This window comes from Dysidea avara, chromosome 12 (genome assembly GCF_963678975.1).
Source record: "Dysidea avara chromosome 12, odDysAvar1.4, whole genome shotgun sequence".
Taxonomy (NCBI): domain Eukaryota; kingdom Metazoa; phylum Porifera; class Demospongiae; order Dictyoceratida; family Dysideidae; genus Dysidea; species Dysidea avara.
The window spans coordinates 16,329,972-16,354,431 of record NC_089283.1 but is presented as its reverse complement, the minus strand read 5'-3'; the positions used below and the strand labels follow the sequence as shown (position 1 = coordinate 16,354,431).

The 24,460-nt window shown below is 37.6% G+C and overlaps 3 protein-coding genes across 14 annotated transcripts in view; 2 read left to right on the top strand and 1 right to left on the bottom strand.

Moving 5' to 3' along the window:
• The window catches only part of LOC136241825 (E3 ubiquitin-protein ligase TRIM71-like), a 54,538-nt gene extending 49,345 nt beyond the window's left edge, over positions 1–5,193 (bottom strand). Inside the window, exon 1 of one of the 5 annotated variants that reach the window (XM_066033152.1) lies at positions 4,982–5,193. The gene's annotated coding sequence lies outside the window, so the exon portion shown is untranslated. The other 4 variants (XM_066033155.1, XM_066033156.1, XM_066033154.1 and 1 more) reach the window with 4 other exon arrangements.
• Positions 1–24,436, top strand: part of LOC136241832 (intraflagellar transport protein 80 homolog) — a 67,730-nt gene extending 43,294 nt beyond the window's left edge. The window contains exons 1-15 of one of the 8 annotated variants that reach the window (XM_066033176.1): positions 5,133–5,220; positions 6,238–6,326; positions 9,285–9,399; positions 9,636–9,705; positions 10,086–10,210; positions 17,245–17,364; positions 17,651–17,716; positions 17,763–17,814; positions 17,866–17,980; positions 19,465–19,677; positions 22,916–23,047; positions 23,803–23,878; positions 23,926–24,072; positions 24,125–24,249; positions 24,299–24,436. In XM_066033176.1, the coding sequence (XP_065889248.1) occupies positions 17,670–17,716; positions 17,763–17,814; positions 17,866–17,980; positions 19,465–19,677; positions 22,916–22,935 (447 nt within the window). In that variant the 5' untranslated portion in view covers positions 5,133–5,220; positions 6,238–6,326; positions 9,285–9,399; ... (2 more) ...; positions 17,245–17,364; positions 17,651–17,669 and the 3' untranslated portion in view covers positions 22,936–23,047; positions 23,803–23,878; positions 23,926–24,072; positions 24,125–24,249; positions 24,299–24,436. The other 7 variants (XM_066033172.1, XM_066033174.1, XM_066033173.1 and 4 more) reach the window with 7 other exon arrangements.
• On the top strand, positions 23,815–24,460 carry LOC136239878 (uncharacterized protein CXorf58 homolog). The gene is made up of 4 exons (XM_066030624.1): positions 23,815–23,878; positions 23,926–24,058; positions 24,108–24,249; positions 24,299–24,460. The coding sequence occupies exons 1-4, from the start codon at positions 23,815–23,817 to the stop codon at positions 24,458–24,460; spliced, it is 501 nt and encodes a 166-aa protein (XP_065886696.1).

Genomic DNA, 24,460 nt, shown 5'->3' with positions numbered 1-24,460 from the left:
CGATAGGTAGTAAAACACAGCGTATTACCTTTAGAATGGTTTAGCTATCCTTTATAACCAGAAAGCCTGCAATTGTTGTGGCTTAGAGAATTTTCTAACATGCACTGTTATCCTTACTTGCAAATGATCATGTATGAACGTGATATTTTTTGTGCTAAAAATATGGGCTAGAGAAACAAGATTTTGTCAAAATGTCCTAAGTGTCTAGATGTAACTAGTGCTTTCAATGTCAAGTGAGCGTGGCTATACGGAACATTCTGTGATGAGTTTTTGAAAGTGCAATTAAAATTACTGAAGTAGGATTCCAGCAATAAAATAAGAAATATCTGAGTCTGCAAGGAAACGTAAACAAGGGAAAAAGGAATACCAAGAAATACAGTCTGAATTTTATCAACTGCATGGGAGTTCATTGTTTTTACAGCACAATTGAACTAAGTGTATTAGGTCACTACCTATCACCTTCATTGTCATCCTTTCAAAACTGTACATGTCGAAAATGTTTGAATATTAGCAGTACATTACCATTAAAAAGGATACGCCCCCTAAAATGCGTAAAGTGGTGTAAATTGAGCTGATTTAGGCAATTTTTTCGATACCACCAACATCACGAAGTGGTGACTACAGAAAAATCGGCCTGTTACTTATTAGGTGAGAGTCGTGAGACACACTATGACCGAGTGTTCAAGCACTACTTTTTATCAGAGACTGGACTAGGTTGGCGGCTTAACACTGCACATGGCCAGCCCACTGGCTTATCCAGGCGTCATAACGAGCCAAACATAATAGATACTCACTTATTGATCTCAGATGAGTGAATTTCAACCATAGAGGCTCCCAATGATACCACTAATAGCCAGAACAGACACAAAACTGTGAAAAGGCGGTATTCCAATGTAGACATTTGGCTTTTTCCTAACAATAATAAGATAATAGTGGCTATATACGGCACAATTCCAGCCGTTTATTCTGGTAAAACTGAGGGTAAAACCCATAGTCTTGGTAACTCTAAATCCCACAATACATTACGCATTGAGAAGAATGGTGGACCGGCGGAAGAAATCGCAAAAAGGCGGATACAACCACTGCTGCTACAGTCATGAAAATGAAGTAGAGTATTCCTTAAAGGTATATGAATAAGTTACACTCTGTGTAGGTACTGGTATGTATGCTGCTTTACAAATGTTGCTTTACTTCTATTTAGCTATTGGTTGTATTCAATCAGTCATCCAAATAAGGTTGGATATCCATTGTTTGACTTGTCAGGTGATAGTGAAGCTACTGTAGAGAATACGTTGTTAACCCCGAAGGAATTAGTTGTTGAGAAAGTAATCACCAAAGTGTTTGTTAAATTACGCTCCAATGTCATAGTGACGAATCGTTTGCGATCAGTTTTCATGTCTAAGCTATCAAGGATGGGAAAGCACCTTAGCTTGTGTGGTGGCAGAAAAAGATCTGAAATTCTTGATAAGTGGAAAGATATGAATTGGCTACTAACCTTAAATGAAAATGAAATTGTTCCTAGCTGCAAAAAAGATTCAGCAATAGTTTTAACAGTAAAGTCAAAATGTGATGAATTAAAGGAAGAGTTGAAAGATGTCAGTACGAAACTAAAGGATATGACAAATAAGTGTTCTGATTTAGACGCATCTAGCAAACAACTGTTAGCTTACAGATCAGGAGCATCAATAAAAAGGAAACGAGTGAAGTCTTGGCCAGAATACTCCATTCAACACAAGCAAAAAAAAAATCAAAATTATATCTAAGAGCATTGACGGAGTATTAGCTGATAGTGAATTTACAAGCAAGAATATTGAATTGTGTAATGGTGATACAGGACAAACTGTGTTTGTTGATAATACAGGTCCTAAACCAGTAATAGATTTCAAACCAGCTCCAAAAGATGGCAAAGATTCTTTGGTGAGGAAAAATTTGTATATCAAAGAAAAATACAACATATCAAATGAAGCATACCATGAAATGTCAATGACTAATTTGCACTTACCTAGTGCATACAGTCTACAGAAGGAAGCTAAACAGATGAATTCAAAGTATGTCATTGAGGCCGTACCTGGAAATGCTATAGGTGTTCAGCAGTCCCTTGAAAAGAAGCTAACTGAGAGACTTCAGCATTTACTTTCATGTGATGCTAATTTGCAAGGAATCAGAAAAATTCAAGTTAAAATAACCGGTGACGGTACGTATGTATCTCGTAGCACGCATATACTAGTGATTGCTTTCACTATAGTGAATGTAAAGGGTGAAGAATTCCCAAATTCTCCCAGAGGAAATCACGTTTTAGCTCTCATAAATACAACAGAAGATTATGAGCACTTGGAAGTTGCTGTGTCAGAATTAGCAGTAGAAAACTAATGCTATCAAAATAAATGACACCACATTTGAAATAGAATATTTTTTAGGAGGTGACTGGAAATTCCTAGCCATATGCCTAGGAATTAAAGCAGCAAATGCATGCTACTCGTGTATATGGTGCAAATGCCCGAGTACTGACAGGTATGACTTAAATAAGCAATGGTCAATAAGTGATGTAAGCAAGGATGCAAGGACGTAAGCAAGGATGCAAGGACAATCGAGGAAATTCAGAATCTGTCAAAGTCGGCGAAGAAAAGGAACGTTGAAACTTTTGGTTGTATACGACCACCACTTTTTTCTTCAATTGCTATTGACCACGTCATACCAGATATACTACATCTATTTCTTAGAATGTGATGTTCTAATTAATTTGCTCCTAGTTGAATTACAAAGACAAGACGATTTAAACAAAAAGGAATCTAGATCAAAGGAAACTAGATCCGATTCTGTACCACTTTTGACAGTTTACGAAAATGTCTTGAAAGAATGTAAAATATGTTTTCATTTCTATCAGGATAAAGCTTCTAAACAGCCTAAATGGAGAGATCTTACAGGATCTGAAAAACTGAGACTTTTTGCAAAAATTAATATTTCAGTCCTTTTTCCAACCATTCCAAATAGTGCAGATGTTCAGAAGCTTTGGGCTGACTTTTTACAACTATATAAATCACTTACATCTACCACACCAGTAAATCACACAGAATTTCAAAAAAATGCAGCAAAATGGCACAGGCTGTTTATCAGTGTTTACCAATCTAAGAATGTTACCCCATACACATACCTACTTTCTTCCCATATTTAGAGTTTCTTGAGAAATACAAGACAATTGCTCCTTTTTCCCAACAAAGGTTAGAAAAACTGAATGATGAAATTACCAAATATTATTTCCGAAGCACAAATCATCACGACAAAGACAGCCTACAACAAATCCTGTTGAAACTCAATAGGCTAGAGAAATTGGAGGATAGTGGTTATGCTCACCAAAAGCTACAACATGTGTGTAAAACTTGTAAATAGATAGGCCACAATGCAAGGTGCTGTAAGGCTAAAGAATAATTTACTTTGAACAAAAAATGAGTTGTGGAAACAGGTGACGATGAGCCGTAATCATTGTAACCAGTATGACCTCCTTGATGTACATATAATTTAGATAGTGACCATGTTCACCCTATACCTAAATAATGAGTTGTAACATGACTTGCATGTATGTGTTCAAGCAGTGATACAAATATACATACTCAAGCTATACCTAAAATTATAATGAGTAGTAACATGACTTGTATGTGCTCAAGCGGTGATACAAATATACATACTCAAGTCATGCATTGCATTGTTGCAAGATTTCATCCCACTGAGATGAAGTTCCATCACCTCTAATAAATGAAAAAGCTAGCTGGTAACATTGGCCATAAATATTCTTTAACAGTGTACCATCAGCCTGTACTTGGTAATCAGCTTTACCTTTCCGTTGCTTCAAGTAGAATTCTACTGAGCCTGGTACTACGTAGCAAAAGTCCCCTGCTACATTTAACCCACAAATGTACCATCTTTCCCCAAACAAATCGTCAAACCTGCTAAGGCGTGGAATGGTATATATTTGCCTGTGCACTCTGCGTCTCTGGGCCAGGACACCTCTAACGGCCGATGAGTCAAACACAACCTTGTCGAATGGCATAACAAAACTGCACGTAGGGCTTCCTCTTCTGTTTGAGATTAACAAATCTTTAATTGTCTGAGCAACTAACAATACTAAAGAATAGGGAGGTGCCAGTGTCACGGTCGTGCTACTACCTCGGCTACTACTAGCCATGGAAGGCTGTTCATCATCATCATCATCTGTGTCATTCTCACTCAATTCAACTATCTCATTCCTTGTTCTCCATTCATCGTATTTACTGCTGTAACCAACGTATCTAACCTTTACCCTGTCCGAGTTTTCAGCATCTTCTTCTATAATTTCTAGTCTATACTGGAGAGGGTCATCCACAACATCACGAATGGCGTGTATGCCATTGTTAGCTATTCTTCTTCTCTTTGGGACCCTAACATCGGCAAGCTCAGCATAATTTGGGTGAGAAGCAGAACGGCGAGGACGCTCTGTCATGGCGTATTTGTACGACTCCAGGTACTCAGTCAAGGTTTACGAGAAAATATACGGACAATTGGTAAGTTTACTAATGTTCGCAATTTCATAGGCTATTTTTAATTTTGTTGAGACCACCATGATATCTAATTCAAGCTGCAGGAGAATTTTTGACTTGGCAGCTTCAATATCTATCTCCGCTCCCAGAAGAATATTTTTGGCTAAGGAATGCTCTGAATGGACTCTTGAATGTTGACACTTGATTAATTATACGTATATAATATTATATTTTGTAATTTTTCCTTGCCACACCCACTCTTGGGGCAGTGGCAGTGTGTCTGAGGACTCACCTCACATTATTGTTGTTGTAACACTCAATTTTCATCGATAAAATGATGGTCTCTCTCACAAAAGAAATTGAAAAATTTCAACTTGCACCCGTGACACAATTAAGATACGTAAACCCCAGGGGCTATCATTCAGCTTTAAACAGCACAAAAACGCTATCGCACACTACAAAATGCTTACTAGCTTGTGACTCAAACAAGTCTGAACCAGTTGTTGCTCAAACTGTCAAAGGTCGCTCGGAAACTGCAAATATTTGTAAGGAAATACCACAATCGCTGCTAAACAAACACACCCTCACTCTAAACAAACACACCCTCACTCTAAACAAACACACCCACACTCTAAACAAAGCCCATCAATTTCCACTAATATTGCGTTGTGAAGTAGAGCTGGGGTGGAATCTCTTATCTCTTCAATAGGTAATTTTAAAATAGTAGCTGGATATAAGGTAAGTAAGGGGGTTTCCGGACAGCTGGGTATTCCGGACACTTCGTTTTTAATCCGCTACTGAAGGATGGAATGGAAACCAATCAGGCTATGGTTTGAGTGCCTAAGTACCCCACTTGTGTGCTATAAAATACCAAAGTTTTATCTCGATAGCTTCAAGGATTAGTGAGATTCGTCACGATTTGCTTGCGCATGTAGAATATTTTTGTGTAAAAAACTTTCTATACGCGTGTTAACAGTAGATTGAGGGCATCGTTCGTAATTCTGAGCGACTGTATGCACCAAAATTGTCAATCACACTATACAGTGAACGGATATATGATTTAGAGATAGTACAATTGGATTCCACGCCCATTACCTGCGTCGTATCAACTTGAATGCGCAATCAACACAACCAGCAGCCCGGAGAAGCCTGCAGCAAGGATCTGCTGGGCCAGTATGCTGTTTCTGTGTTCAGGTAAGGGCTGGTACAGATTTCCAGGCAGTAGATCAAACGTCGCATCTTTGAAAGCGTTGCAAGACAACTGCAAGATCCGAAGCAGCATAACACAATTCTGCTGTAAAAAAAATCGCTGCCATAAACAAAGTAACCGGCCAAACAGAACGCTATCAGTCTCTGCTGGGCCATGGCACTCAGTGGAGTGCAGCAATTCCCATAGCAATGCCAGGTACGCTTACTTTTACTGGTGTCCGGAAACCCCCGGCAGCCACATAAATTTTTAGTATTTTCTCAAATTGCAAGTTTAGACCGTTCTTTCTTCTAGCACCTCACACTTTACCACTCACAAATTATACCACTGATAGCCTATTTCATTGGCTACAATTCGACACCAAGCATGTTAGAATCCGTTCTTCCGTTGAGGAGAATTAAACAATTTTCTAAGACATGTACAAACTTTGTCCGGAAACGCCCGCCCTTACCTTATTGCATGAAGAGCAACAAAATAATTACGTAAGTTACGTGTTCAGTTTACTTTGAATATTTCCAGGCTGGAGGATGCTGGGATGTGACTACTTCAGTCCAGTAGCTAGCTGTTCCAAAGTTTGATGTTGGATAAAAAGAATACTTACAACAAAAGTGAGTGCATGGTATAATGAACAGCCAGGGGTTAGGGCATCGGCCTGGGTTGCAGGTTCAATGCTCAGCCTAGGACTGACGTGGTACTGTTGTTTCCTTGAGTAAGACAGCTGTAAAACCAGGACAATGTTGTCACCATATATCATTCAGGACACAAGCTGATCAGAAGAGCAGCCTGTACTTGGCTGATGCTGTCGTCCCTGACCGCAAAACAAACAAAACAATACAGCGATACTTTTGATTTGCCTTTTGTTATAGTGAAATCTTACCACCTCTTTATTAGTAGCCATATCACAAACAAGCGCAAACATGTACTTTAAATAAAGGCCACATAAAGGCCTACTGTTGTAATCTAGTTATATAACTCAACTCTCTAATTTTGCTCACTGGAGTAGACCAAGTAGCTGGTGGTAGAGTCTGTGCATGTTAGTGGTTGTGAGTTGTAACATCCTGTATACATTGTATGATTTGACATGTAGGCAAAAACTATATTGTCTAGGACTTGTATCATATATATGTACCTCTGTTAACCCATTTCTTTTAACAACAATGTGAGTTCTCTAGTAGCGTCAGCCTCATTGGAAGATTCTTTTAGAGATGGAGGATACTGGAATTGACTTTGTCCCTCCTGAAAAACTGTTTTACCTCTTGCTAAAGTTGTTCATAATATACACACTAACAGATGGATGAATTCTAAAATAGTGTACATGTAAGTGTTACATACATCAATAAGTTCTAACAAGTGAGAAAACAATAAGAACATCAAAGACTGATGGTAACTTCATCTAAATTACAGTAGAAGTTGGCATGTATACTGAACCACCAGTGTATTGAAGCTTTGAGAAACTTGGCAAGCAAATACATTTCAGCAGGCTTTATACTTGACAGTCTGATTCATATATGTGGATGCAATAAAAGTTAAAGATTTTATATTACATTATTGGTGAGTGTACTTGCATCACTACAGATACTGAATATATATTTACCATAGGCGGCGGAAAGGGGGGGCTAGGGGGCTAAAGCCCCCCTTAGGTCTGCTGAGGGGGGCTTAGCCCCCCCTCAGAATGATATCACACCAAAATTATCTTTCTTGAAGACCGTGATAAAGATCGAGATACTCTAATAGAGCAGTCACTCTAATAAAGTAGTCAGTGTGCAGCGAGCTATGTAAGGATTTTTACGTAGTTTATCAGCTAGAAATGGTAGCTGGTGAGGTGGAAAACTCTTGTCAGTTGGTTGTGACCTTTTTTTTTTTTTTTTTTTTTTTTGGTCTCACCTTACCAAACTATAGAAATAAGTCTGGGTCAGCCCAGCGGAGCCCCCCCTCATATCAACTATTTCCTCCGCCACTGATATTTACCTGTTGTGTATGATCTACTTTCTTATCAAAACTTTAGTGATTTAGTTTTGCTGAAATTGCTTCCAAATCTCATGATACCTGTTTAAATTTTCTTGCGGGAATTCCCTCAGACTTCATGTTTAAATGGTTATACATGCTCAACCTGTACTACTGAAACTTTAGAGTTTTAGATTTAGTCAAAATTGCTTTCAGATTTTATGGTGTACATGACTATTTTCCAAAAAATTCCTGTGGGAGCATGCCCCCAGACCCCCTTTAGAATTAGCCTATACATGCTGACTGATCTCCCCCCTCCCTGCTTGGTTTGTCCCCTCTGCCTCTAGATAAATCACTGCTCGTTGTTTGTTAAAAGCGTTGATAAGAATTAAGGCCACTTTGCTTTAGGGAATAGGGCCACCACAATTTTTTTCTTGCTACTGCTTTGAAGAGCATGAATTACTTCTTACTTTAGACCATTCTATAGGTTTTGTATAACATGAAAGTTCTGTATGGTTGGTGATACAAGCTGCTTTGGTGGAAGCCACTGAGTGGCCTTTCCCACAGAAAGGACTTGTTACATTGTGCTGTTTTTGATATTGCTTTTACACCAAGGTACGTTTTTATTCCTGTAGCCTCTGCATGCACTTCCTGGTATCAATGATATGTGGCTTTTTTGATCATTAGAATTGAACAGAATGGTTTGTTAGTCACACCTGTGGTTAAATGTTGCATATTTCCTTAGTTACAACTTTACTCAGTGCTGTAATACTCTTGTAACTCTGCACGGTTGTTGTCTAGCAAAACTATTTTTCTTCAAGCATTAATCTAATTCCTGAGCAGTTGAACAAAGCTAGTAGTATAGTGACACACTTCACTAACAAGTTCTAACCCCTCTTGCAAAACTTGCAAAACTCCCATCCATGGCCAATAAATTTAGTATGTGGTGCAAATTACGGGAACCACATGCCCATTCAAATCATGACTTTTTAAGGTGCGTGATGTCATTTCCAATCCTTATTAAGAGTCATATATCTATGGTTGTAATATTATACTTAACTCTATAGTATTGTTTTTATCCTCAGATTTACAGTCTATAAAAATGTTTTTAGGAAATTTAGTGTCTGCTATAGAACCTGTTAGTGTGGACCTGAGGACACTTACATAGTATAGGTCACAAATAGTAAACTGATCATGCTGGGAATCAGGACACTTTCAGATGTTCCCTAAGTTGTGCTGGAATTTGTTATACACATGGTCTGCTGGTTTTTTTTTTGTAAGCTACCGTATCATACTTTGAGAAGACGTAGCATATCTGTGTACTTACCTGAAGAGACCATGATTTAATAAATAAAAGTTAATAGTCTAACTGGAATTGTCAGAATGCTACAAACTGTAAATGATAATCTTAGTACTAATGCTGTTGAATGTAGAATATATACAATGATACTTAAAGTAAATTGTGTGAAGTTTGTTGTGTCCAGGTACGTACGTACGTAGCCTCCAGGTATTGTTTCAATGCATTGTAGATCTCTGGTCCAGTCAAATTTGGTGTCAAGTTATAACCATCTACATACGTATCATAGAATGTACCAGTTTCTCATAATCATTGTCTTTTACAGGAAAGTTGATGTTCCTCTCCAAACTGGGTAGAGTTGAGAAGTCAGTTGAGGCTTACACTGGAGCTGTACTGGCAACAAGATGGTGTTGAGTCTATATATACTGCTCTAGTATCTGGTGTGTATGGTCATGTATTTGTGTAGTGTGTGTTTGTGTATTATTGTATATATATAGCACATGTGTATGTATCCTTTGTGACATTCTTATCTACCGGTCTTCCAAAAATGGAAGGTGTTGGTTTTCACTTTTGATAAGTAACTACTTGACTGGTACTTATTTACACAACAGACACAAACCACAGGTTTTTATAATAGTGTGGTGTGTACTTTAATGCCATATGCTATCTCTTCTAGTTATGTCACAACTTGTACACATCTGGTGTCCATGACTTACCAATTGTATCCCTGTGATGGGTTCCCAGTGGTGAGATGTTTGCTGTGGGAGCCTGCAATACCACACTGAGGTGAGTTTAAGACTCCAAATCACTGGAGTGTATGTATGATATATACTTTATAGTAAAACTGTTGACTTGTTTTTTGGTACAGGTGTACCACAACTGTCTTTGAGTCTATAGATTCTTATTGGTTTTAAACTTATACCATCTCAGTTGAATTCCAAAGTTTGTACTCCTCGTGTAGTTAATTAACCTGTTAGCTTGAAATAACAAAGGCCAATATAGTGGTGTTATGTTATTTACAAGTTATGGGCTGTCAAATTGACACAACAGACAGTCAACTTATAATACATCATGCATACATTTGAAGTTTTCACACAATGTTTGGTTACCCATATTGTTTTACTAGTGGTCCTATAGTCTGGATAAACCAGATTCAGGTACACTGTTCTCTTTATCTTGGATTATGGATAGTACACAATTGGCTACTGGGTGTGTTGATGGTAGAGTGATCTTTGCCCATGTGGTTGACAAGTAAGCTAGTCTGTCTGTCTGTTACTGTTATGAATAGCGTTAGCCTAATGTATTTGTGTTGTGTAATGTTGGGGTGTAAGTGTTATATCCTTACTGTACATTTTTATTATGGTACAGCAGGGATATAACACTTCTTATAACGTTATACTGTGATTTGATATCGTGCACTAGTCCAGCTTGTTTCAGTACTTTTTATCGATGTGCTATGGTCCCTACTCTTGTTGAATATTCCAATTTTTTTTGTGTGTACTTGTTTATTAATTTTTTTGAAAATAATAATTATGACTGGTGGACACATGCATACCACATCCGAAATGGCGCCATGTGCCCCAGTTATATCAATTATCATGAAGTATCCATTACATTCCATAGTCAGCTATGTTCAACACGTTACACAGCAGTACAAATCAAGAACTGTTCGAAACTGTTGTGGAGTAAATTGACTTTTAACTGTTGAATTGACTAATTGACTGTGTAATTAGACTACAGCTAATTATTATGTTGTTTATTGTTCTTATTCTGGAACTATCTCCAGACTTCTAGAATTGTAGTCTATAAAAGAGCATATTGTTGTACAATTTGTCAGTCCGCTTGAAATCAGTCATTAAAGTTGCTCTGTGAAAACCTTTCTATTACAACAAAAAGCACCTCTGCAATCAAAGTAGCCACTATGAAAAATATGGATGATTTCTGTTTCGAAGGGAAGCCATCGCATGCTAACACCAAATCAATACTTTTCACTGTCAGCAAAGATGAGTGGGACACAAAGGAGGACACTGATCATGAGTCCATTAAGAATGCATTGTACGTACTGCGGTATGCCAAAAGACGTCTCTCAGGCCGAAGCTACATTGAGCAGTGAAAAATCAAGCCTGTAGCCTTAGCAGTTATCAAGTTAGGTTTGTCTGAAAGCATCAGTCAGTCACCCCTTACTTAGTCAGTCAGTCAGTCAGTAGAAAATTCCATTAGATAATAATAATAATAATAAAAAACATTCTGTAACAACTTCTTGAAAGTGTTTTGGGTCAATCTGAAAGCTTGTTTGGGCTTAGTTTTAACTAGCCAATACTGCCCCATTGTCGTCTGGGAATATTGAGGCTGGTTTTTGGGTGATTTTTTAGAGGTGTACCGATATGGGTTTTTGGCATGTACCGATATCCGATATTGATGCCACCAAAAGAAACTGATAACAGATAGCCGATCCAATATTTGCATTATAGTTTTAAGCAAACAAAAGTGTACATTTACCTACAGCAGGTGCATGTATTGATTGCTATACTCTGCCTGTGGTGGTATACAGCTTGGGTTTCTATTGTGCAATCCAGACAATTAGGTTCCCACGAACATTTTTATGTATACTCCCATGAAGCCTTAAACTGATATCTCTGCATTACTCTGCATTCTATAAATGGCTTGTGAGACAGCAAGTTTCCTAGGTTATCCTGTGACCCTTCTTTTTATTACAAAGGTACTCAACTGCTGACAAGCTTTGCAGTAAAAAATATCACTAGAATCGTGTGTGTTTGTATGGCTTCTCGTAGCGTAGTGCTTGTTACAGCATAGATATTGTATCTATGGTTACAGTGAACAATAAACCACTGGCACTAAAGAACCACATGGATAACATAGAAAACCAATGCATAATCCGTTTAGGTACAAACTATTGCTACTGTATGAATATTGGTAGCGATATCGGTCCTCCTGCTGTTCTGTACCGATACCGATATTGGTAAAAATTACCATATTGGTGGCCGATATTTTAGCTAATCCGATTATTGGTGCACCTGTAGTAATTTTATTTCGTGGGCCATGCCTACTCCTTTGTGGCCCCTACTATACAGTATGATGTGTTGATCAAAGTTGACACATACACTGGAACTAAGAATTGTTGTTTGGTGTTAGCAAAAAGGTTAACTAAGGCCAACATTTGATAATACCTTGTTTCCTCAGTGTCACCCGCCCATGTTCAGTTTTGTCACCCGCATTGGTAATTATCATATCAAAAATAACCATTGGATTTACGAAACTAATAAAAATAAGATAATTTTACGTATTTTAGTGGGATCCCGCATTTTAGCACACATGATAAGGCTCAAAAACATACCAAACTGAACTCTAGGAAACATAAATCATAGTGAAATGGGCTACAACAATCAAGAACAACATCTTCATCAACAACTTAACTCCCGCGATGGTTTCATGGGTGACTCAGCCGTAAATCTTGTAAACAAACTGAAAAAGCAGACCCCGGGAAAGGGTATTGGTAAAACTGGGAGGGGAGGGGAGCGGGAGATTTCTTGGTAAAATCGGGACCAGGAGCTGGGAGATCACGTGCAAAATACTACAGGCAACTGTTATTTTTGCACTAAAGATGATTTATTGATGCAGAAGAGGACTCGTGCAAGTAGTCTCCCCTCCTTTCAAACATGTATGAGATATTATACGAACTAGCTATAAGGTAGGGAATTGCAATACTTTTTACAAAAGGATCGAGATACTCTAATAGAGTAGTCAGCCACTCTTATAGAACAGTCTCATAATATCATATTCTGTCTCTTAACTGCCAGTAGCTTGTTGATTTATTTGTAATAACAAGTAAAAAGTCAAAAAATAGCTATAGCCTTAGAGCAACTTAAAAAAAGATTATGTTGGGTGGGAATCATGCTCCCAGAAAGTCACCGTTTGATTGACTGATTGATTTATTATTTAAACTCACAGTACTGGCAAGGCCGTTCTTCCGTACTGCAGTACACATAATACACAATACATAGTACACAGCAAACAAAACTATACTAGACAAACATAAATAAATAAATAACTATTACGACCGTCACAGTATTAAATTACAAAAGAACAAACAATTCAAGACAAGTCATGTAGGTACTTGAGCAGACCGGCCATCATGAAAATTAGTAATGTCATCAAATAAATTAGGTGGCAGTGAATTCCACCACACTGTAGCCTGATGCTGAAAGAAGTGCTGACTGAAGTTCTTTTTGAATCGAAAAATGTCTGCAAACCAAGGTGAACATCTAGTTCTGTAGGAATGTTTACGACCAAAGTCTAGATCTATTGGTGGCTGAAGTAAGATACCTTCACCAAGATAGTGTTGACCAAACATGGTGAGAATAGTTCGATACTGTACAAACTCAGACATGAGAAGCCATCCAATGTTTGCTCTATACTGTGACATCCATCACTGTCTGCATTTTGTAGCTGTATGCTTCAAACTCCATGTGTGACTTTCATTGCTATAAGACTCTTTGACCTGCTCCACCAGTCCACCTCATGCTTTGCTACTCAATTGTTCTACTAAATCAACATTTATTTTGGGAAAAATTCTCATTTTGAGTTCTGTCCCCACTCACAGTCCCTGAAGTGATGCATTCCGATGAGAACACTATATTCTATAAGTCCAATCCATTAGTATTGTCAGACTCACTGTTGTCCTTCTCATGCTATGGCTTGTTCCACTGACTTAATGATGGTAGCTATACTATAGTTACTTATGGTGGTAGCTAGGAAAACTAAACAGTAAAAATGAGTAGCGAATAGCTACCATGGCAAATAGTGAGCATCACTAAGAATTTGTAGTAAAGTTCACTATTGCCACAGTATTCATTACTCATGATTTTTTAGGTGCATGCATCCTTTTTCAATTTGGCTCAATGATCGGCGGTATTTTGTAGCTAAAATATAAGGCACTGAATATTTATCTATATCTTGTGTTAAATATTAACTTGATACCTTGAAGCATTCCAGAGATATGGCCAATGTATATAGACAATGATACATGGTATTTATTTAAGAAAAAAGGACCAAGAACGTAACTATCAGAAATCTCTATATAATTATTAGATAGTATAGGAATGGAAATTTGTCCTCAAAGTCATGGTACCTACACCAAGCCAAGATAGATCATTTTCAGTCATCAATGTTGCAGAGCAAGAATTGTCCATCTTATATGTAGTCATGTGCTAATAACATAATTGGAAGAATCGATACCATAAAAGCAGCATTGAATGATTCATTTACTTCAGACTCTCTTAATAAACATTTTAAAACTGTAGCAGTGATGTGTCACTTCATCACATCAATCTGCTATAGCTGACAACCAGTGTTGGGCAAGTTACTTTGTAAAAGTAACTAGTTACATATTACATATTACTTGCAGCTGAACTATTTAGTTACAGTTACATATTACTCATAAAATAAAGTAATTGTAATAATATTACATAATTACTTTGTGTCCATAGCCTTAAGCTGTCACGTGTGAAACTACCACTTTATCACGTGACACGATTACGTTGTTGGACAATGTGTAAATCTTGATTATTAGTAAGAAGCTGGTGAATAAGCTTCATTTAGTAGGCTTCATTACTTCGTTGTGGCTAGGTGTTACTCAGTGGATTACTAACGAGATTAGTAACTTTGTTACTTGTAGTAATAACATTACGTAATATTAGACTCGTTACAGTAACTATATTACTTAAGTGACGCGTTACATTTGTAAGTAAAGTAACTTGAGTTACATTACCTGTTTTTATAGCGTATTTCGTTATATTACTTTGTTACCACAAAAGTAATAATATTACGTAACGTGTTACATAAGTAACGCGTTACTCCCAACACTGCTGACAACCTTGCAATGCCTGCTACTTCATGTGACACTAATTCATTCACTTTTGCTAAGATTTTTGAATCTTTGGTCCTGTCTCATCTGAACTCTCCGGATCCTAGGAAGTCAGATGGCTAGCACTTGTCTTAGGTTCCAGAAAGAGATAGGCTGCTCCATTGGCTACCTTATACTGTTAACGTTCATTGCAGAGTGGAGTTGTTCCTTCAGACAGGAAGTGCTCACATATACTCAAGGTGCATGGTGCTTTGGACAGATTCAGACCATGTAATCTGTGTTGTGTCTGTTCTTGCTGTTTTATTTGTTTTTGTGTATATGTTCAGTCATTTTTATAATTTGCCGTAAGTTGATTGTTGCATTTGTATTCATGTATATTTGTTTTGTATGCATGTGTTAAGTTTTGTACTTGTTAGCTAGCTATGTTCATTAATTTTGTCTGTATTGTATGCTGTGCTGGCAAGGAAGAATGGTAGTTACCAATTGTCAGGGACTCAGAGGGTAATTTATAAATCAATCAATCAAATCAGTCTGATAATATAAGAACTTTTATTGCTAACTCGCAAACAAAGTTTCTTGCTGTACAAACTCCAAATAGTTAGTGAATTTATAAACTGACAATAACTAATTGTGAAAGTTCACACACTGTCTGGATCTAGCAACTGTCTACACAACCAGAGCAAAAATTAACTTGGTAGAATAAAATCAGTGGAGCAGGTCAAAGAGTCTGGGTAAGCTTATAGCAATGAAGGTCATACATGGAGTGAAGCACATGCAACTACAAAATGAAGACAATGATATGGGTGATATTCTGGGAGCATGATTCCCACCCAACAAGATTTTTTTCAAATTTGAAAGCACTAAGACTTTTCACCTTGTTATTAAAAATACATTAACAAGCTACTGGCAGTCAGTGGCAGTTAAGAGACAGAACATGAGACTGTTCCGGCTGACTCCTCTATTAGAGTTTCTTGATCTTTTGTATAATATCTCCTGTTTGAAGGAAGGGAGACTACTTGTATGAGTCCTATTCTGCATCAATAAACCATCATTAGTGCAAAAATAACAGTTTCCTGTAGTATTGTGCACGTGATCTCCCAGCTCCCGGTCCCAGTTTTACCAAGAAATCTCCCACTCCCGCTCCCGCTCCCCCTCCCCTCCCGGTTTTACCAATACCCCCGGGAAATAGGCCTTGGTCCAATTCCTACGAAATATTGATGGTTAATCAATATATACGGTATATCCGACCGTATTAGGTCATAAACTTTATTAGTTTAAGGTGAATTCCCATAGCCTTGGTAACGGGTGAATCCCACAATACATTGCGCATTGGAAAAATTGATGAATCAATGGCGGAAAGTGTGAAAAAGCAGAATATCTACTGCTGCTACAAACGTGAAATTCATGTGGAGCATTCCCAAAAGGTATGTGAGTAGTAATCCATCCGTATTAGTTGGTTATCCCTTCGCAATGTTACCAGCGTTTCGAAAATAGTCTAGAATCATGGTCATTTTGCACCATTTTATGCATTTTACGTATTTTTGGGGGCGTAGGCTTTTCAATAATAAAGTACGGTAAAAGTTCTAAACTTTTTGATATGTATTGTAATTGACATTTATAAATAATTAGAAGTATGGAAATTATTTGTATTTTGTGTGCCTGCAGCATTTGTCTATGAAGTTAGCATATCTCAGCACACAAATATAATTGTTTGTTGGAGTTTCACAAGCAAAGCCAACCGTTTCACAGGTTGTTTGACCTACAGATGATTAATTTCTCTTCATTGAGGTAGCCAGCTGGCTATCTGATGCTTGTTTTGCAGTGTTTTGATGATTTTTGAAGATAATAAAGTTTTAGTTATTAATAATAATAATTGCCCACCTGCACTAGTTGAATGTTCTTTTGGGGACAGGAAACAAGACATAATAAATGTTGGCCTAAACTGAGACATGTGCAAAAGTAAGTACATACATTATTAGATACTGTACGGTTCTTCCATACAAATATGCTATGTAGCCAGCTATCCACATTGCTCGCCATGTACCAACTTATCATGTTGCTTGCCATGTGACACTTGTATATTCTTGTTCTGAATCATCATCCACTTGTACATACAGTATCATGATCACCAAATTTTACTGTTCACTATACGTACATATACATGACGTTCATACACACCAACTTCTGCTTTCCTCTTGGTCAGTATGGCTTTGTGAAGTTCAACAGTCCAATAGCACAATTAATGTTAGCTCTGGCTCATCCCAACATGCCTAAGCATCTGTCTAGTAAATAGTCACACAACTCTGTGTGTGTGTATACATACTTGTGTAAATGTTAAACTGTGATTGTTAATTTCCTAAACAGTGTGTTCTATTAGAGCAAATCTCCCCTCACCCACTAGGCAGTTGGAGTAGAAGAGCTGATGTGATACAGTGTACATTCCTTGGAGTTTCCTGAACATGTTTAGTTGGGGTCACCTCTTAGTCACCACACCAACACAGTGTTGCATGTACATCTAAAAGTAAGAACATTATGTTATGTTGTTACAACTTTAATAATAAATGTCATATTTACTTACACCTGTATGTACATGTTATGTTTTTGAAACTTGGGGAGGTTACAAATTCATGGCAATGATTATTATTCATGAATTATGGTCTTGGGCAATATAACATGTATTACTTGCAGACAAAAAGTGTTTCATTTTCTTGTGTTCTGTGAATATAATACACTAAACTGATGTGGTTAGCACTTCAGTGATGTGTACATAATGTATGTACAATAACTGTGTTGTGTTGTTCTCGTAGCTGGGATACACCAGTGACTATGGACCTTAAAGGAGGTTTGGTGATAATTATTCAACAAGCAGAACAGTTAGTGTTCCATTACAAGTGCTAACATGTTACTACACACTTGTAGACATTTCTTGTTGGTGGATAGTGTGAGTGGCCTACAGTTGATCTCTTATGAGGTGTGGTGGATAAATAACAAGTTACGAGGTTGAATTGTTTTGTGTTAACAGGGTCGTCACATTTGCTCCATCAAACAACTTGGTTTACTACCAGACTCACTCAACCCTCACACAGTGACTGTGTGTAATGACACAGTGTGTATTCTGGATCAGAAGGATGAGAAAAGTTAGTTGTGCTATATATACATGTACACTTATCAATTTAAAATGCAGTAGGAACCCAGTCACTAAAAATTGCAATACACAAAGACCAGATTGTATACCATAACTACTCTAAAAATCAATTGCTAACGGTTATGATCACAGAACTCAGATATTGTAGTGAAATTGGACATAGCAATAGTATAATTAAGTGCTTCAATTGATTAAATTTTGTGATGTCTATATATGTATGACACCCTTGTAAGGAAACAGAAATTTAGTTTCCTCACATGAAGATGATAACAAGCAAGATTGTAGACTACATGGCATGGTGTGTCGGAACCCTGCCACACAAGAGTTTGTCCTTGTAACTGGTCAAGAATGCAGGGGCACAAAAATTAGTGTTTTTTCATAAATGGTGCTAGTGTAATGCTAGTTTTAGATATACCCGTAAAAGTATTTTTCATTTATACTGAATGTGGGTGTGGGAGGGGGATTTTTATTAGGGGGACTCCAGCGCTACCATGCAGTGTAATTCTCTAGTACCCATGCAGTGCATACCCAAATGCAAGTACTCTACCCTCTGGTCATCTTTCATCTGGTTCAGGAAACAATTTGGCACTCCAATAGAAACATTATATATCTCTGATCTTCTAAGTAAAGTTGAGGTTTTTAGTGAAGGGTAGGTTCTTACAATGAATGAAGCATTTGGGATTAAAGTTTTAAAAAATACAGTTGGCAGTAATAGAAGCCACCTAGTATTTCTTCATGGGCAGTCATCCCTGGGAACATACAGACAAACAACAAACTTGTCAATACTAATGTACTCCACTGATACAGGGATATGGTTCTCTATAAGCTTCCAAAGCTTCAAAACCTTCAAAGGTTTTGTAATCTAAGAAGGTAGTTTTCCCTCCAAAGCTTTGTAACCATGGATACTGGTGTGTCTAATCAGTCAAAAAGACATGTGGTTTCTGGAAGCATACAACTAACCTTGGTATATTTATAATCTAAGCAGAGCCTGTACTACAATATCTTTATTCATGTTTATCATTGTTACTGAGCACAACTGCAACAAAGCGCATGAGACCATATATGGGTGTAAGCCCATCAGCATTGATCATTAATTAGTACCATGACATAACCAACAAAGCTTCAAAGCTCTGGTAGCTTTTTACAAGAAGCATCGGAAGTTAAAATTTAATCTTCTTTCCAGCCCTACTCTACTATGTATGAAAACTGCATTTCTACTTCTATACCTTATAGTACCAGTGATCACCAATTGCTTCATCTTAGTGGAATATTGTCATATTACAGGACCTCTGCTGTGAGGATATGAGTTGTAGAGATACTTTACCATTGCTAACCTCATGACTTCACTAAATGTATTTCATAATATTTCACAACAAAAAGGTGACCCTACTTTTATAATTATGACAGCACTTCTTGCAAACATAATGTACACAACTTTAATGAATTTTCTGTCACTATGTTTATTCTATTGTGTAGTTGTTGACATGTTTGATGCCCTCACTGGTAAGCCACTGGGTACATTCTCCTCATCAGGGAAGTCACTAAAACACAACACTGAGTTGTTGACAATTGCACTTGATTATCGTGGTCCCTCAGCTACCCGACAACTGATCCTACTAGATAAGAACCATGACCTCTACATCACACCTGTGAGGAGCTTTGGTAGTACCGGCAAGACAACTAGTATTGGTTGGTTGATAATATTATTGTTGTATGTACACAATTTGTATACCAGACAAACCTCAAACAATCTTATAGCTAGTTGCCATTTCCATAGTAGTGATCACTTCTGCACTATACATGCAGAATTGTGCTACACCTTGCTGGAGTCCTCATGAGTGATGGTCTGGGTAGTTGATATAAAATTCCAGACAGCATGTTGCCTACATCAATTATATTTTTGATGTTGCCCCCAAAATTGACGCAGATTATATGTCCAAAGGTAATAGGAAGAACATGTTGGAGATATTTTGCTGATTCTTTTTATCCCTTTAGTATTAACTCCAAACTAAGTGTAAGGGCTCAGTGTGCTGGCATAAAAATTCCTAACAGGAGCCAAGTACAATGGATCAAACTCCAGTAATCCAAACGCTAGCTAATCCGAACAATAGAAGTGACTGTTTTATTAGAATAGTTGAACTAGGCTCTGTATATTATCAATGGTTCACTAATCCGAACAAATTCACTAAGAGTTTTGAGGATAGAGCTGTTCGGATTAGTGAGTATGCACTATATACTTTTATAGATTGATGGGAGAGACCACCTTCAGCTGGGTGACTAGCAAACATTATCAGTGTATCCTTGATATAGGAACAGCTTGTCTTGAGGCTTCTGTATACACAGACAGCTTGTGGCCTGCTCATGGTGGTGCTGGCCAAGCCTTTTGTGAACCAGCTTCCTGAAAGCTTGAGATGTCCAGTCTGATTTGATTGCTCCTATTATTTCCAATGGTGTAGGTAGTCGATTGTATAAAATAAACTTCCTCTCTCAGGTACTCCTGTTCCAACTGTGGGTGTTCTTTAGTAGAATTCATATTCCTCTTTGCAGAGCAAAGGTTGGTTGTAGTATAATCAAATCATTTACAAAAACTCTTTGAGATCTCTTGCCCGGGACAGGTGATGCCTCAGGAGATAAGACCAAGTTGCTGAAACCAGTGCTGTAATGATGCTGCAAACAATACTAGGAATAAACCTACTGTACTATCATGTCTTGGCTACTGTTGAGATAACATATGCAGCAATCAATGAGGTGTGCGTGGGTGGTCTATGCCAGACTCTTTTCAGAGTATAGGTGCTTTTAATTTCTAGCCATCGTGCAAGGCATTGTGTGTGGAGCCGTGATATGGTCTGGCTATGTGAGACTAGCCACTGTGACTTGCAAAGGTATCTAGTACATATGTATAACATTGTGAAGTATGTAAAATCTCTACATCCCCACTGGTCACTGGTCCCAGATCCTTCCAATATTTATACCAACCATCTTTATACTATAGGTGTTTCTCCAACTATCCCCAATCATTTTCATAGGTACATCTTATACTGACTGTATGGCCTTTTGTATTTGCCCTCCAGTGCCTAACTGTTAAAAATTAATAAAGGTGTTTACATTGACACCATAAAATATTTGAAGTGTTAAACTTTATGTTCATATGTAATAGCATGGATACTTGCAAGCACTTACAAAATGGTTGTTTAGCTACAGTGACTATATACTTCTTAACAATTGATTGTGCAATATGAGGCTCAGTTGTTGCAAACAACAGGGGTGGATCCAGGGGGGTGCACCATGACCAGAGTAGTAGGGTATAAAGCAAAGCATCTGGAGTGCAGCCACCCAGAAGCTTTAAATACTTTACATGTTTCAGGACCAAAATTTTTGATGTAGAATATCATGTTTTCTAAGTGGTCTGTGTTGATCAAGAGCTGCATGTAGAGTCATGAGTTCAGCTACTGTATGAGTCTAAATTGTCATAATTATAAGCATGACGTACAAGGGACTGAGTGAATTTAATATTTAATTTGCAAAATAAATCCTAGTGGGCTGTGTAGCCACATGGGTTGGTGCTGCAGATGGAAGTTTTCATACATAGCAATAACTGTGGACTAGGGTTCAGTGCATGTAGTGACTGTTCTATTAGAGTATTTAACTGACTGCTCTATTAGAGTAGAGTATTGATTTTTTGGAGGAGGGTGCTCCCTGTATCCCCTCTGGATTCACCACTGAACAAATACCTTATAAGGTACACATGATTTGACCTATACACAAACTGATTTTCAAAATATTCCCATAAGTGGTTTACCCTGTAGTGTGACAAAACAAATAATTTGCATTTTACTTTAAAATGCAAATAATTGTCCATGACTGTATCAGATTTGCACTAAACTTAACACGTGAATTAGCCTTAACATGTGTCATTTCTAGTGCACAAAATTTTAACTATGCATTTGCATTTTATAATGGTTGTACACTGTAGTAATAAAAAGAAGATAAATATATCCCCTCCCCCCTCCCCAAAGGAATTTAAAATGAAGAAATTAGACCAAACTCGTATTTTAGGGCAAATAATGATGAAATTTGGTATTTCAGGGAACATGCAGAAGGTGGAGATGTTTACAGCATAAAAGTCATTTAACTAGGAGAATGGAGCATTTAGCCACATATGTATGCTTGGAAATCATTTTTTCTTTCTTCCTGTCAGTATACCCACAGTGTGATGCACCTGCTTTCTTGGCAGCACGACACACTACCGTGTGTCTTGATATGACATAATTTGGTCAGTTGCCGCCAGGAATTCAGCAGTCAATGGGATAAATCAATAGGAAATATACTTCCTTTGACAGAGTTTTGCCCTGGAAATTTTGAATAAGAAGAATATTTTAGTCCCAAATTAATGTAATAAGTAGTATGCTCATATATGTAATAGGACAGATGGCTGTAGTATTCAGGATTAATACTACGAGCATTGTAATCAGGGAGGAATAAAATAGTGTGAGGTGAAGCTGAGCACTATTTCCTTCCTGTTACAATGCGAGAACTATTAATCCTGAATACCACAGCCATCCATCATATTGCAAATTAATTTGACAACCATAGCAACTGTTACTAATCAATAGAAATTCAAAAAATAACCACTGCAAACAACCAATCACACTTAGCAACCATTGCCTAGCAACCATTGCCAAGCAGCAATATTGTTGTTATGGGGCATCTATCACTATGGTAACACTAGTTGTACTTCCAATAGAAACACACCAAAGTATTATAGTCAAACAGATTAGTATTACAGATAATAATTATAATCGGTTGATGCATTTCAAAATAATGCGTCAAGAGTGTTATTATTGTAACACAGTCACTTGTCAGATTAAATGATTGTAATACAACCTACACCTGTATAACTGAGGATTAATTGTATTATCTCTTGTAGGCTGCTTGGGATGCCTGTAAACAGATGGGAGATGGGAAGTTTTGTGATCAGAAGATGTGTGATGCTTGTTAACATGCTCAACAGAAGATCACCAGTGATGTGGATGTGACATCTCTGAAGGATTATGTGCAAGTGAGGCCCTGACCGTATCATTTATGATTTGAATTTTTCTGTAGCATATGTGAAAATCGTACATAAATTGTGGCATTGCAGGCCCCGTACCCAGGGGGGATTCGAGGGGGTTCAGTTGAACCCCCTATTTTAAACTGGAAGTTTTATTTTTACTGTAAAACGATTTTTTCAACTGTAATCTGTGTTCTAGCATTCATTACACACCTTCCATGGCTTTTCCAGCTGCCGAACTGCGTGTGGCTTCCCAAGGTATTAACCATAATGCTTTGAGGGTATCTGTATAAATAGAAACCACTTTAATGATGCACGAATACAGACAGTGGTTTTAGGCCACCTATGACCAATTTGTCTGAGAGCTACTATACAGCTATATATTTCGATTAATTCCAATCGTAATTTGTTAAATATTTTCTAATAAGAGCCCAGAATAGCAATGATAAACACCAGACTAAGGTTTAGCTTATAGCTCAATGAATGACCCTGAGTCTTAGAAATGATGTATTAGTGTGCAATGGGCCCATGTTGAGAGTAATTTGTGTCAACACAACGACGTGTGAGAAGTTTATTTAATCAGTGAATGTATATCTGCATTTAAGCAATTTGAGGCTATTCTCAGACATTGAATATTAAACCTTTCTAAATGACCCTCGCATCTGGGATCACCTACCGCTTCAATTTAGAACCCCCCTTTTGAAATTCCTGCATACAGGCCTGCAATGACAACCACTTTAATATGATTTTGCTTCATTTTATAGTATTCTGTTAATATGGATGAATCTCCAGCTTACCTTGGTGGTAAGGACAACACCTGGAGGAACCTTAAACTTGACAGTAAGTGATATCTATATACCACATGTTGACACTACATCTCTGTGTAGCCCTACCCAGGGGTAACAAGTTCTACAGCATCATGGATTATCTGTCAGCATGGCCTCTACTAAAGGAGGGAAACTCTTTTCAGAAAATGAGAACTTTTCACGACCACCTACCCAAGAAGAAAAGATTAGATCTGTGACATCAGTCAAGTAAGAGTACACTTGTTATAATCAGAAACTATTAGAACTATTAAATTTGTAGATCACCACCCAAGCATTCTGGATGTGCTGCGTCTGCTTCCAGAGAGTCTTCAAGAAGGTCAAAAAAAGGCTCACTTACGTGTTGAAAAAATGAGAAAGATGTTTGAAAGAAACAGACCTTATAAAGTTAGAACCATTCACATTAACGTACCTGATGTCAATGTGTTTGTTGTAGAGTCAAGGAGGCATGGAGATGAGAGACGATCATACTAGCACGTCAAATGATGTTCCTACTAAAGACGATGATGACGATGATTGGGAAAGAGAAGCTGATGAACTGTACCAATGGTCCCAACAACTTTCAATTGATGACTCAATTCCTATCACTCCTGGATGA